Here is a 15,138-nt window from a genome sequence, read left to right on the forward strand (position 1 = left end):
TCTTCTCTAGGTTAATTAAAGTGGGTGAGGACATTTTATGGGTTTGAGTAATGATACTTAATTTACTCACCAATGGTTAATCTAAAATATGGGAATTCAAAATCCAGAAACAATTAGGGATCGATGATCAAGTAAACCAATGATTAATCAAAGAACAGAGGTGGGAAATTCCTTGGTGAGCCACTTATTCAGCTCTTGCTCTTTTAATACTGAATAAGTGGGAAATTCGATCCTTCGCTATTCTCAACGATACTGAACAAGTGGAGAAGAAACAAAATTAACTTGAAATCTAAAAGGATATCCATATTTCAAATTGAAATTGAAATAACCTATGAAATCCGATGGTGAAAGAGGGAGAGGAAAAGAGGAGGAAAACATTTGGAGTTGTATCCCTAGTTCGTAAAACTTCCCAATTCATGAGAGGAAGCTGTGATGTTATGAAAAAAAAAAAAAAAAAAGTTAGCGTAACTCAAGTAACGGCAATGTTAAAACAGTCTAAGACGAAGGTTTTTCTTGTACTAGCTATGATGAAATTTATGTAACTTCACACGATGCTCACTTTAGAAGAGCTGAATCCTATTCATATTCCTAAAAAATAAATATGCTAGTTAAGTGGTCGCAAAGTTATTTCTTACTGTACCCTTAATGGATTAGGTCTTTAATAACTATATATCCTTAAGACATACATAGTTTAAATATAGGGTTCCTAGGCTGAAGGTTGACAGGCTAAATATTCTGCCTCACTACAGGTTGTATCTTATATATGATTAATCCAAGCTTCTAGGTTGATGTGTTTCTATGGATTTTTTGTTCTTAAAATTTAAATTTGTATTTAATATCTAGTATGCAGTAATGCAGCAAGAAGTGACCCAATTACTCGATTTTATTTTTACTCAAGGACGAGACCCTGAAACTCCGTCCTCCCTGGTAAGAATTCCTGGCTCCGCCTTTCTTAATTCATATAAGATTGTAGCAGGTTCTACATATTCGGAATCACCATAACAACAACTACAACTATTGCAATTGTTGTTGTTAAGGTGGTGCGGACCCAGGATTTCCCAGTAATCAAGCTATATATACAGTTGAACAAAAGCGGTCCTTAATTTGTTGATCACCTGCCATTCGCTGTCACTTCATTCTACAATTATGTCATTGTTCAACTATATTTATGGTGCTTCAATTGCATGTAATAGTGTATCATGCAGCTCTGCCGATATGTGTGCTGAGAATCCACCAAGCGATCGATGATACACTAAAGATCCGATTTATCTTCTTCAAGCATACCTGTCATGCTTTGGGAACACGTGTAGATATTCGTGAAAATTTTCATATCCCTCAAAGTGAAAAGTTTATCACGATTCGTCCTTCTGAGTATTGTAATAAGGATCATACTAGAATTGTGCAATCTTCTTCAATACGTATGATCGTGGACTTTATTAAGACTGAGTTGCATAAGTAGAAGAGCGTAGAAAGCAGTGTGTTATTGTGGATCAGATAATTGAATTAGTTCAAAGCTCGATCGGCTCTCCTCTGCCTCCTAATCATTTTATTGATGTGGAATCATGTGACAGAATTATCATTTTGCATGAACCCCGGCCGGGATGAGGTACTGGTGAAACAGAAAATTATCGATCGATTATATGGAAGCCAATTCATATCCTTCCAATACTCGTGGGACGTGTACTATTTGCATGGTTAACTTTGAGGTTGGACGTAATGCTAGTCGATTGCCTTGTTTGCACATTTTTCATGGATCATGCATTGCAGTTTGGCTGCGGAGAAATCATAGTTGTCCCATTTGCCGGATTCCAGTACCACCTGAATATATATATCGTGGTTTTAATAGCTGCGTGGCAATATCGATCGACACGTGGCCATCCTCAAGACGCATTTTTTTGGTTACAATCCTCTGCGTTAGTTTCAAAAAAAAAAAAAAAAAAATGTTAACACATACATCAAACTCACAACATAAGAACCATGCTTGCCATAAGCCTTTCCCCCACCCCGGAATAAACGCACACTGCATACTGGGTTCGCGCACTGCATAGGAACCCACTAAGCAACTACCATCACATGTCTCTAAATAGACACACCCATCATCTCCATATGATAACTCTCTGAATTTATAAGATATATAGCACCAGGTCTTACCATAGGTTTCATCCCTCACTTCCAAATTATACGTTACGAGTTTACACCGTCAGGTTAAGCAAGCCTCAATTCATCATCCAACATCCCTCGAATCAGTCGGTAGAGAGCCCAACTCTACGACAGCCATGAACCAAAATATGAATATTTATGTGCAATATCCGATACCTTTCCATTAAAATTTTGTGTATAGTTGTTGGGCAAAATCAGGGCGGAAGCGATGCAGTGGCATGTACGTAAATAAACAATCAAACGTGGTTCTCTTATTAAGTTGACAGAGACTGACGAGGCAGCCATAGCTAAAACAAGAAGCTTCACAGTCTTAGAGTGTCGGTTTCCAAATTGGGAAATCCGGCAGTCAACTCAAGCTTAGCTTTTTGTACTTCCGATCCTTCCCTAATCCAAAAGGTTGAGACCCAAAATGATCATCAAAACAGCCACCGCGGCTTTCCTAGCCATACTCACCCGCTTCCTCCTCTTTTCTCCGACCCCAAAATCCTCCTACCACTCCCTCTTCATCTCCGACTCCCTCTCCTCCAACACCTCCATCTCCCGCCACCTCCACACCCTCACGCGCCGCCCCCACGTCGCCGGAACCCCCGCCAACGCCGAAGCCGCCGCCTACGTCCTCTCCATCTTCACCTCCTCCAATCTCCTATCCCGCATCACCCCCTACCACGTGGCCCTCACTTACCCCATCTCCCGCTCCCTAACCCTAACCCCAACCCCTTCACCTTCATCACCACCCATCAGTTTCGACCTCCAACAAGAAACCTACCCCGGCGACCCCTACGCTGACGTGGCAGCCGAGGTCCTCCCCACTTTCCACGCTTTTGCCAAGTCCGGGGATGTCACCGGTCACGTGGTTTACGTCAACTACGGGAGGGTAGAGGACTATGAGACACTGAAGAAAATGGGAGTCAACGTTTCTGGTACAATCGTGTTGGCTAGGTATGAATATGATCGAGGAGATTTTGTTAATTTCTATGTTTTGGTTATAATTGAAAACATACCACGGAAAAATAGCAACTGTAACTCCTCTAATTTTGCAGGTATGGAGAAATTTATAGAGGGAGCATAGTGCAGATTGCTTATGAGCAAGGGGCGGTTGGCGCTTTGGTGTATACGGATAGGAAGGACTACGGCGGAGGGAGGTGGTTTCCGGAGGAGAAGTGGCTGCCGCCGAGTGGGGTACAGGTGGGGACGGTTTACAATGGGATAGGGGACCCGACTACGCCGGGGTGGGCGAGTAGTGAAGAGTGTGAGAGGCTTTCTGATGAGGAAGTGGACAAGGGTGGGGATTTGACTTTGATACCTTCACTGCCTATTTCTGGTGCTGATGGTGAGACTATTTTGAGGGCCATTGGAGGACAGGTGGCGAATGATGATTGGCAGGGGAGTGGGGATGCCCCAACTTATAGGGTTGGTCCAGGCCCTGGGGTTGTACATCTTAGTTACACTGTAAGTCTCAATGTGAAGCATTTTCATGTGTTCTGTGTACTTTTAGGCTGACTGTCCCCAGTCAGCCCTTTTTGACTTGAAGTAGATCGAACTCAATGTGCAGCAAGTTTCTATCTTTGCACTGATTCTGATGTTGGTTTTAGGGGAAGCAAGTTATAGAACAGATTGAGAATGTGATTGGTGTCATAGAAGGTGAGGAAGAACCTGATAGGTAAGTTTGAGTTTTTTGCAAGTTCAGTTCTAACATTTGAGAATAAGCAGCATCTATTACTACTAGGATGTCAGCCTACAAAATGACACTACTAGTAGTCTTCATAATGTACTTCTATGAATGAAAGAAAAGAATCCATGCCATTGTAAGTTGCCGAATATATGCAGATTTGTCATTCTAGGTAATCACCGGGATGCATGGACATTTGGAGCTGTTGACCCAAATAGTGGCACTGCAGCACTGCTAGAGGTAATATTGGACTTGAATTCTGTAGCATCGTCAATTTCCTGTTCAAACTCAGCACAAGCTCCTTTTGATGTGTGATGCAGATTGCTCAAAGATTGGGGAAGTTGCAGGAAAAGGGGTGGAAACCTCGACGCACAATTATCTTGTGCAATTGGGATGCTGAAGAATACGGCCTGGTCTCCCTTTCTCCCTCTGTCACTATTTCTATTTGTATGTTTCTATGAGATTGTAAACTGAATAAGGTTTACAGATAGGATCAACTGAATGGGTAGAAGAAAACAGAGACATGCTAGCTTCGAGGGCTATTGCTTACTTGAATGTTGACAGTGCAGTATATGCGCCAGGATTCTGGGCCTCTGCCACTCCACAGCTTGATGAACTTCTTAAGCAAGCTACTCAACAGGTATTGCAAAAAAGCATATCTAGATATCCTAACACTATTATTACACTCCAGCTCAGTGATTCAAAATTTGAATTTGAAGGTCAAAGATCCTGATAACTCATCACAAACTCTCTACCAAGCATGGATTGGTTCCAGCAGTTCTCCTACAGTAAGAAATTGCTTCACAGAACTCTATAAAACTTCATTGCTGTGTTTAAGAAAAATTGCAATTCATGTCATTTCTGTTCAACCAATCAGCTATCCAAGTCTTGCATTATCTACACATAATAAATGTTGTAAGACGTTTTTCATGAAATGTAATTTTAAACGCTGTATTTTTCATACAAAGATTGGCAGGTTGGGAAGTGGAGAATCTGATTTTGCAGCTTTTGTTCAATATATTGGAATTCCGTCAGCTGACATGGCATTCGGTAAAGGTAACAACACATTTGATGTGGCGAAAGCTCTCAAGTCTCAACCATGATTGCCACTGAAAAAATAGGAAGAATGGCATACTTAACCTCGCTACTTAGCAATATGATTTAAATTGCTTACAAATCATTTTTGAATTACAGGATACCCAGTATACCATTCCATGTATGATGACTTTGTATGGATGGAAAAATTTGGTGATCCTTTCTTTCATAGGCATGTTGCAGGTCTGCTTTATTCTTTTCTCCTTCTTCAATCTCCAATGAAATTCTTTTACTCCACTAAAAAAAACATCCAAGCACTATAAAGTTACACTCTTACAATGACAACGTAAATTCAAGTGTCCCAACTGATTGTGTTTGTGTTGAAATTAAACCAGTGGCAAGTTTATGGGGTTTGATAGCTCTTTGGCTAGCGGATGCAGAGTTTGTGCCTTTTGATTATACATCCTATGCGCTGGAGCTACAGGTAAGGCAACACTATCTTTCAGTTAACCACTGTATGTCTGTATGTACTTTCGAGATAATTAGACGTGTCAGTTACATTCAGTCAACCTGAACATAGTTGTTCTATGATATTGAATCCTTGATTGACAGAAATACATGAAGGATTTGGAAGTCGAGATCTCAGATAAGAACATAAACCTAACTCCTCTGTTCAAGTCCATTGAGGAGCTCAAAAAAGCAGCCACAATAATCAACAACCAGAGAAGGGTATCAATTGTGTTTCCTATGAATCTTAATCGACATTTAATTTCACGAATGTTCTAAATTGGAAGCATAACTGTACAGGAAATAGAACAAAACAAAGGTTGGCCTTCAATATGGAAGAACGATCATTTCAAGGTGAGAGAGCTCAATGACAGACTAATGATGGCAGAGCGTGCGTTTACAGATCAAGATGGTCTATTCGGAAGGTCATGGTATAAGCATTTGGTATGTTTCTTGCAAGGTTTCAACAGAAGTTATTTCCTTTGTTCTCATTTGATTTTGATCCTCAATATATCTCATAATAAGCTGATGTACATAAGCCTCAATGCCAATCTTTTATTGTGATTAGTACAAAATGGGCCAATTAGTGTAATGTTTTTGCAGATTTATGGGCCCTCAAAGAATGATGATTACGGATCTAAATCGTTACCCGGCGTAGATGAAGCCATTGAAAAGGCAAAGAGACTGAATACAGCAGAGTCATGGAAATTTGTACAACATGAAGTTTGGAGGGTCGCTAGAGCTGTGAGACATGCTGCAAAAGTCATCAATGGTGATCTAACATGATAGGCTGATAGCTAATGAGACATGCGGACTGAAATATCATGCAGATCGATTTCAAATGATAGCTTGTATAGTGTTTTAATCAGATATCTCCATGTACAAAGGGGGGTTCTAGTTGGACCTCCAAATTTGCTTTTTGGACCTCTAACCTCTAATTCACTTTTTTAAATACTTAAATAGCTAAGTGCACCTCCTTAATTTTACCAAAATATTCTTAAACAATTAAATTTATTCTTCAACAAAATTTTGTTCTATTTTTTATATTTTTTATTATCTCTATTAATTCAACTAAGAGAAGAAGAAGCAGAATGAATTGACTAAATTGCAGATTTGGACTAGTCAAGTTTCAGGTATTAACGCTGCCCGTGAGTCTTCTGGGTATTAACGCTCAAACTCGAAGAGAGCCTTTCCTAAAAGCGAGAGTCTTTGATGTTGGTTCCCCCAGTTCTATGAATCAATCCAACATTTTGGAGTGTCGTAAGCCATGGAGAATTGAAGATATAAGCTTTGAAGAAAAAGTTAAGGGAAGCAGCAGAACAAACTGATGAGAAATTACAAGTATTTTTTGTTACTGTTCCATTCATCTACCCCTTCCAAAAATTGAAACAAATAAGGAGTAGTTTTGCTTACAAGTATAAAGGCCAAACTTATCTAATTCCATCTTCAAAACATGGGACTTTAATAGAAAACAATAACAATTTAAAAATTTCTACAAATGTATCATCTCGCATCCAAGCATGGGAGATTGAAGGGAGAACATACTTTGAAAGTAAAAAAGAAAAACGTCGTTAGTTTGTCATGGGAGGTAAGAAGAGTTTTTTTTTCTTTCGATCCTTATATGTCTTTTTATATGAGTTGACAAAGTCCAATAACTATTGAAAAATGATGGAGGTCCAACTACAACCACCCATGTACAAAAGGGAAAAAAAAAAAAAAACTTTTCAGATAATTTCTTGGTTTTACCAAATTAAGATATCGGAATATTAGTGTGGTACGATCAACTATTGTCATTAAGAATTAGAAAATAAATTCCTAGGCCCTGTACAACTAAGAATTTAGATGAAAATGACCTAGCGCTCTGCTAGGGTTTGAGAGAGTCTCTCTTTTTGGTGGTGCTTTCTCTTGAACCTTCTCCGTTGTTTTATCAATGGTGTCCATGGCAGGCTTCGGCCTGTTTATACTGTGTGTGTGTGGAGCGATCAGCGTTGGAGGCGGTGTGGTCCGTTCAGTTTCGAAAGGGAGCACGTCCGATCTGGTGGCTATGGGTGAGGTTATTGATCTGGGGTGGTTTTTGGATCCTTTTCAGAATTTGCCGGATTGGGATCCTGGAGTGATGGTTTGGAGGCAGCACTAGAGTCCCCTTCTTGTAACCGTGTTAGGCAACAGCGAGGTTGGCTGCACTGGTGGATGTGGTGTGCATGATTCTCGATCGGAGTGGCCTCGTGATAATGATGGGGAGCATGGATACAAGGCCAGCGATGGTTTGTGGAGGACTGGTGGTGCAGCTCATGTTGGCAGCGTCGCTATGGGTGGTGCGTGTCTGGGTCTTCATCCTGTCGGTGGTGGCGGTGAGCATGGCTTTAATTCCTTTGGTTTAAGCCTTGATTTTGTTGCGGCGTCTGGTGGTGATGACGGTGGCGATGTGGCTACTGATGATGGTGTCGGAAATGGTAGCATTGACGGTGGAGATGGATGGGGAGGTGGTGGCTGGTGCAGAGGTAACGTTCTTGCGTCCCCTGCTCTACCCAACCTGTGGATGGACTGGGCCACTTGGGCCTTGAACTGCTGTGTGGCTTTTTTCTTTGGGTTCATTGGACTAGGGAACTCCTTGTGGGGGAGAATGGCATGGGTCTTTATGACCCATAGTTCTGTTTAAATTTTATTTAGGTCGCAAAAACCAGAGCCTTAGTTGAAATCATTTTATGTCTGCTTCGAGGTTTCTTGGTTTTTGTTAGAATAAAGGTGCGTGGATTTCCTAAAAGGTGAGTGTACTCGGGATTTTCTGGGGTCTTTGTCTTCTAGAATAGGATTTTAGGAGGTTCTAAGGCACGATTCTTTCTGTCGACCCCATAGGGGTGTTTCGTTTTTGAAATGCTTGCTGAATACTAATGAAAGGGCTGACCTATTTTCCATAAAAAAAAAAGAAAAAAAGAATTTAGATGAAAATTGTTTGATGCACAAATTTGTTTATCAAATAATATGTACATCTGGTTCAATGTCGGAATAGTTTGATAAACGTAACCCAATAAACCCCAATTTGATGAAGGCAGCCACATTAATCTTCTGGTTTTGGGTATAGATGGTTTTTTCTCGAGTACAATAGATCTCCTCATATGCTTTTTCTTTTCTCCTCAATTTGGGTAACTTCAGTTCTTTCCCTATTTTTCTCTTTTCCTTTCCCTTCAAGAGTTGGACATACTCTAAGGCTTACTTATAGTAACTCAGAAAACCAGGGATACTTGCATACCTAAAGCGTCTAGCTTGTCGCTCAAACTCTTATGCCATGGCTTTCGCCTCTTGCTCCTGATCCTCTTCTTCCTCCCTTGCATGATTAGTACATATTCACTCTGTTACATCCTCACCATTTTAACCCAAGATGGCAGAGAGTACAATTCTTAATTGTTTGTGCATAATATGCACCCCGTTTGCATTGTGTTTCATGATAATTCGCAGTTGTTTTATTTCAATATGTAGTTGTTTCAAGAATAGCACTCATGAAACAGAGGAAGATATTGTTTGAACCCAAAATAACATTTTTTCCCGACATGGGGAACTCGAAGAAGACCGGGCCAATATCGGTGGCCCAAGTTATATATTTTCGACAAGTTCGGAATATATCGTTTGGAGGCTAAATAAGGCCTACTTAGAGATCAAGCAATCCTGAAGCAAATCTGGATATTCATTGATTTATTATTAATTATCAATATATTTGATAATTAATGGTAATTTGTTTGCTTGATTGTCAAGACTCTGCAATGGACGTGAACAGTTTGAGAAGGGGTCAACCATCTTTAATTGTGATTGACAAGGAATATATCTCTTTTATAATTTGCTTTGGCATGGTGAGACAATTGAGGAAGGCTATCATCCTTCAGTACGTATATACATGCAAGTGAATTATCAAGGGGGCCCCACATATATTGCAATCAAGAGTAGATGGAGCAGATTGAGGAAGGATATAATTATCCTTGATTACATTCAACAGAAGACATATGCATGCAATCCGTGCATATCTAGAGGTGGTGCTCCAGAGGTAATTAATCTTTGCCTATATTCCAGCCATGTACAGAGTCAATCTATTATTGCCTACGATAGTCATCAAAACTATTAAGAGTTTTGATTTGATTCAAGGCCAATAACTGTGGCCTAAAATATAGTATTTCATTCCTATTAGGAAGGTCGAGCTACAGCAAGCAGCCTATATATAGAGGCTTTAACGATACAACAGAGGACGAACAACTCTTCAACCAATCTCTACGATTGCCCAAGTCTCCCCGGAGCAGCCTCTCTTACCGGTGACCACACTCCAGTCCCAGTCTCTTCAAGAGCCGACTGTTAGTGCCACCAAACCAACCCGGCGACCGTGCTTCCAGTCCCAGTCTCCCCAGGAGCCGACTGTTAGTGCTACTGCCACCGTTACTTCCAGCGAAGCAAGGGTAACGCCCTCGCAACCCAGCGAAGCTAAAGTCACGCTTTAGCAAAACCCGTGCTTCTCCAGACTTCCCGGTGATTGCTCTGCTCAACCTACAACGTTGGGTATCGATTCGGTGAACGCAAAGAGACCACAACCAAAGCCCTTACCAGTAAGGCAAAAAGTCCTTTTCTGAAAGGCATAGAAAAGAACCTTGTGACGAGGTTGGTGCTCTCCTCGTCCACATCGTTTGAGAAGAAGTCAGGTCAAGGGACGCCCCGACGACTGCACCCCACGGTGCTGGCACGCTCGCGCATTCAAAAGAGACAGTTTGTACCAAACTGATTTTGGGAGCCAAACAGATATTGAATCCGGCCAGCTATGATCAGAAAGTTCAGAAACTCCACCATCACAGGAGCCGAGTAACAATGTCAATGTTGATGCACAAACAGCATAGCAGGATTGGAACCAATGCTATGAAACTTTCGACTATCGAATGGAAGTTGTTAATGGAACTGGCAGCTGTATTGGTGATCAGTGTAGTATTTGCCAGGAGAAGTTTGAGGAAGACGAAGAAGATGAGTGCGTGATGCTTCGCAAGTGTAAGCATGCATATCACCGTAAATGCTTTGACACACACAGATATATATATATATATATATATATAAATGCCTCATTTGCATCTTTAGATATATTATGTGTCACGTTTAGGTTGCTGCTTCTTTTATTCATTATTTTCTACTTTTTGAGTACCTTGCTTCATTTTTTTCTTGAAGATGTTTTAGTTCTTGTCCCCCTCTCTCTTTTTGTATATTCTTTTCTTTTTATTAGTAAAATAAAATAGAGGGACGGGCGGTGGCGGGTTCCCGGTTGCGATGGTCCTCTTTCTTTCGTGATTGTGGGTGTGTGCTAGTCACCCCAAATCGGCTATCGCAGAGGAACTAATATCGCTTAATCCTCTATTTAATTAAAAAATTAATATATCAATATATTAACATTGTCCCCTTGAAGAACATCAAACCCCTCACCATGGCTACTTTAATGCGTTGTTTCTCTGTTATGCGATCACCAGTGTGTAATGATGATGAAGATGGGGGAAGATACAGCTACGTACTCTTTTCTTTTTGGTGAACCTCGATGAAAAGAGGAGTATCTCTTCAAATAGCTAGAAAGAAGTAAATTATATAGAGGGGGAACTATATTAAATCTGTCGACAACGTACATCAATAAAAACGGAAATTAAGAAGACTCATTTGGTCCAGATAACAAAAACTATGAATGATAGGTAGAGCCAAATCCCACCAAATAACTAAATCTGAGGAAGTAGTTCCAAAATCTACTAATACATCCTCGGCTTGATTCTCTTCACGAAATATACAGGTAGATACGTGCTTCTTATAGTATTAAATTGATAAATAATGATAAAAAAATTTCAAACCTGGAGAGCTGTGACCTGTTAGTTAATTATAACTCCAATATTGTAAAAGTCATGGATTCAATTCTCACTAGCATATGTAAGGGATGGGCTAAGGGTTTTAAGGAAAAATAAAATAAAAATGAAAGTACTGTTTTGCTGGACTTCTAGTATTTGTAGTATATATCTCAAATGGTGTCCTATATGTATTTGAACTATACATCCAGTAGGGTTTGTTATATGTCGATCAGGTATATGTTGTTGTTTTACATTTACTCAATTTTGATCAAAATCCTTCCTTTTTATACCCTGCATATATGTAATAATAAACCACTGAACAATTATAATCACATTGTTATGAACAGATAAAAACAAGTTTTGTTTTTTTTTCCGTGTATATCTCCTCCTCCGTTTCTTTTAGCACTAGCTATATATGTGTAAATTACTCTTATCCACTCAAATCTGTAAAATTATTTTACGAGAAAAAATCTGTTGCCTTCAAGAACCCTACACCTTGGTAACTTTAAATCCTTCTGGCTGCTATAGGCCTCTGATCGATCAGTTAGTCTGTCTCTCTGAAATGACATCGTTTTTGGCCCCTGCTCCTCAACCCTCGCATCAGGGATTAAATCATGGTGAGTTTGGATTTATTATACTCACAGTATACATACTAATTCTTCTCTGCGTCAGAAAACCAGAGTACGTCCTCTATCCTTGTTTAAAGCTTCTGTGTGTCTTCATACTCGGGCCATTTGTTGTGTGCGCCTTCATACTACTCGGGCCAATTTTTGTGTGCTTCAAAATTATACAGACCATCATTGTAGATACGAGATACCAAACAGGTCAAGCTCACCTTGATATCGAATCTGGCGGCCACCAGTTACCAGCCGCTCCACCGCAGCAACCTGCTGGTAACAATGCTGGACAGCCACGACGGCCGAAGGATTGGAGTGGATACTATGAAATTTTTAGTCATCTGAAAGTTGGTGAGTGTAGTATTTGCCTGGGAGAGTTTGAGGAACCAGATGAGTGTGCGAGACTTCGTAAGTGTAAGCATACGTATCACCGGGAATGCATTGATCTGTGGCTACCTAAATCGTGTCCGATTTGTCGTCAAAACGGAGTATAAGAGATGATAGATGGCTTTAGCTTGTTGTTCTCCTAAACCTTACTACTGTGAAAATGATGAAATCTATGATTGGTAGGCTTCTAATTTTACAGTTTTTGGAAATATTTCCTGGTTGTTTGTCTCATATTCTCGCCGTGTGCTATTATTTTTTCTGGGGGCGGCATATGTATTTTGCAATTTTCTTGGTTCCTAAACCCTGAATTTTGTTACATAATATTTCTTGATTTGTAATTGTACGTACCAAAGCATAATTTCGTCATTCATAAAATTGATGTTTCAGTGTAAACGAAAACTATGATCTTGTATCTAGAAGCCAAAGAAACAAAAAGGATTTGTACATGAGGATGAGGTAGAGCATATATAGCTTGGACTTATAGAATTTGTAGTATAGTTAGTGACCTATCTGGATTTGAACTATATGTATAGTCAACTAGAGTTTGTTAGTTATTGAGATAAGATTTACCAAATTTTAATTAAAAACCGTCCCCTCAATTAAATTACTGAAATTGTTCCACAATAAATTTGTATCGCCGGAAATGCTTGATTAGTGGCTTCTCAATCGTGTCTACGTTCTCAATCGTGTCTACGTTATCTTCAAAATGTTAGGTATTAGGTTCACCCCTAGGGTGAATGAGCATATTCACTCCCGTTGTCGATTAACATATTTTTACTTAATAAATTTATAATCCAACGGTCTATATCTTAAATTATCCTTTAAAGATCATCTCTGTAAAAAATCAATCGAATCGGAAATCATTTAATTATCTAATTGAATCAAACAAATGGATGGTTCTAACAACACTTACTACTACTATGATAAACCGTCCATATATTTCATAGAAATGAATAACTAAAAGGTCTTCAATTTGATTGATTTTTTACAGAGCTAATCTTTATATTACGTTATACAATATGAAGGGTTGGATTAGAAAATTATAAAGTTATTATGCGTTAATCGCAAGAGAGAGTGAATGAGCTCATTCACAACCTAAGAATTGTTTCTAGATATAATAACTTCAGTATGTACTCCTAATTAGTAATTATATCATACTAGTCTGCAATCACATGCTCTGCATGTGTGAGAAAAATTTTAATTGTAAAACAAAAAAAAGTTATCTGCAAAAGAAATAGATTCAATGGGATTCAATGGGTAGTTATTGCAGCGAGAAAATAGTATGAGAGAAAAGTGGAGGTTGTGGGATAATTTCTTTTCAATTTTCTTAATAAAATCTATTTTATAATTGTCCTATATACCCTTATGATTTAATTTATTGTCAAAGTTTTTTAATCTTTCAGGGTTAAATTTATCAAAATTTTCAGTTTGGCTAACAAAGCCTCTTCTCTTAATAATAGTATAGATATAGATATATTTTCACCATGGGGGTATGAGTGAAACCCTTTGATCCTCTTTTTAAAAAGAGTAGGAAAAAAAAAATATTGTCCTTTTTGTGCTGGCTTGCTTTCCTCCCGTTTGGCTTTTCATCAATGCAAGTTGTTTTGTTGGGTAATTTAGGGTTTGCAGTTAAGCATTTAGGACTCTGATTTGTCTCTTGTGGATAATCTGATCTATTAAGAGCCATTGGAATGCTACCTACTCTTTTCATGGTCTCATCTTAAGTTACAAAGCTCCTTGGCCGAAAAACTGAAATTGTATGGCTGTAAAAATGGCTCAATTCTTTGACAGCTCTAAAAAAAGATTACTTTTTCAGTCGGTAAAACGATAAGGAAGATTAACGCAAATGTAACTTTAAAGAAATTAAAACTAACCAAATATAATTATGAATTTTCATATTGGCATGGATAGATTTGATTTTAACACATTGTTTTTTTGTAAAACTAGCGGTACGCATACAATTGCCTGTTGTTTTTGTCAAAACCACTCGTTCTCAAACCTTCTTCTACTAGTGCAACATCTCTAATTCTCTACAAACTAACAAAGATGGAGAAAGCTTTTGAGGCGTTTGAGTGTCATGATGAAGAGGAAGAGAATGTTGTTGAAGAGACTTATTATAAGTATAACTCACACTCATTGAATCAGTGGTTTACCATAATCTAGCCTAGAGGCCTCTCGAAATAATCATCATTTCTCTCGAAATACTAACTATTGTTTTCTCTAAAATGATGTAAAAAGTTATTTTTGTGTTTAAATATATTGGTGTTCCACTGTTCCGTTCTTAAACCAAGGTTTTGCTAATCCGTAACTAAGCGTTTTTATGATTTTTTTTCATTATTCTATTAATTTTTTTAGGTTATGTTTTTTTTTTTTTTTTTGAAAATTATAGCCTATGTTTTGTTAGAGGCTTTTTGTTTGGGTCTTGCACGGGCTTCTCTATGTTTATACATAAGCACACAAATATGACAGAATATAACTAATATTATGTTTTCAGCTTCGAACCATGTTTCCCTTTCTTTGCTGTATTGGATTTGGGGCAAGCTCATTCCTAGAGTAGGGATCATTCCTGTATATCTTCTTGGCGTAATGCTCCTCTCTCTGCATTATTGGAGCTCTCATGCAGTGGAGATGTGGCATGAATGGTGTCGATACATAGCTGGATCCTTCCATTTGGGGGATCGAACCCTGTACCTCCCGCTTGCAACGCAAGCGGGTGCTCTACCATTTGAGCTACATCCCCAATTATGTGAATTAGTTATTTTGATAAAATAATAGTATGTGTATAAACAAATTACTTATACTAATTTATCTCTTACATTACTAAAAGTACGTCTTTCATTATGCTTTTTTATTCAAGAAGTACATCTATACTCTTGCTTAATTAACATATATATTTTTTTTTGGATTATCTATCACA

The 15,138-nt window shown here is 38.8% G+C and overlaps 1 protein-coding gene across 2 annotated transcripts; it reads left to right on the forward strand.

The window, feature by feature from the left end:
- Positions 1-2,420: 2,420 nt before the first annotated feature.
- On the forward strand, positions 2,421-6,408 carry LOC133712179 (probable glutamate carboxypeptidase LAMP1). Of its 2 annotated transcripts, none has more exons than XM_062138271.1 (13): positions 2,421-3,099; positions 3,201-3,609; positions 3,753-3,820; positions 3,988-4,069; positions 4,150-4,276; positions 4,399-4,469; positions 4,549-4,617; positions 4,798-4,885; positions 5,024-5,107; positions 5,260-5,348; positions 5,477-5,593; positions 5,672-5,815; positions 5,975-6,408. In XM_062138271.1, the coding sequence occupies exons 1-13, from the start codon at positions 2,570-2,572 to the stop codon at positions 6,155-6,157; spliced, it is 2,061 nt and encodes a 686-aa protein (XP_061994255.1). In that variant the 5' UTR covers positions 2,421-2,569; the 3' UTR covers positions 6,158-6,408. The 2 variants fall into 2 exon arrangements, with proteins under 2 accessions (XP_061994255.1, XP_061994247.1); XM_062138263.1 differs by having other exon boundaries at positions 2,425-3,099; positions 4,150-4,242; positions 4,317-4,469.
- Positions 6,409-15,138: the final 8,730 nt, after the last annotated feature.

This window comes from Rosa rugosa, chromosome 1, assembly GCF_958449725.1.
Source record: "Rosa rugosa chromosome 1, drRosRugo1.1, whole genome shotgun sequence".
Taxonomy (NCBI): Eukaryota; Viridiplantae; Streptophyta; class Magnoliopsida; order Rosales; family Rosaceae; genus Rosa; species Rosa rugosa.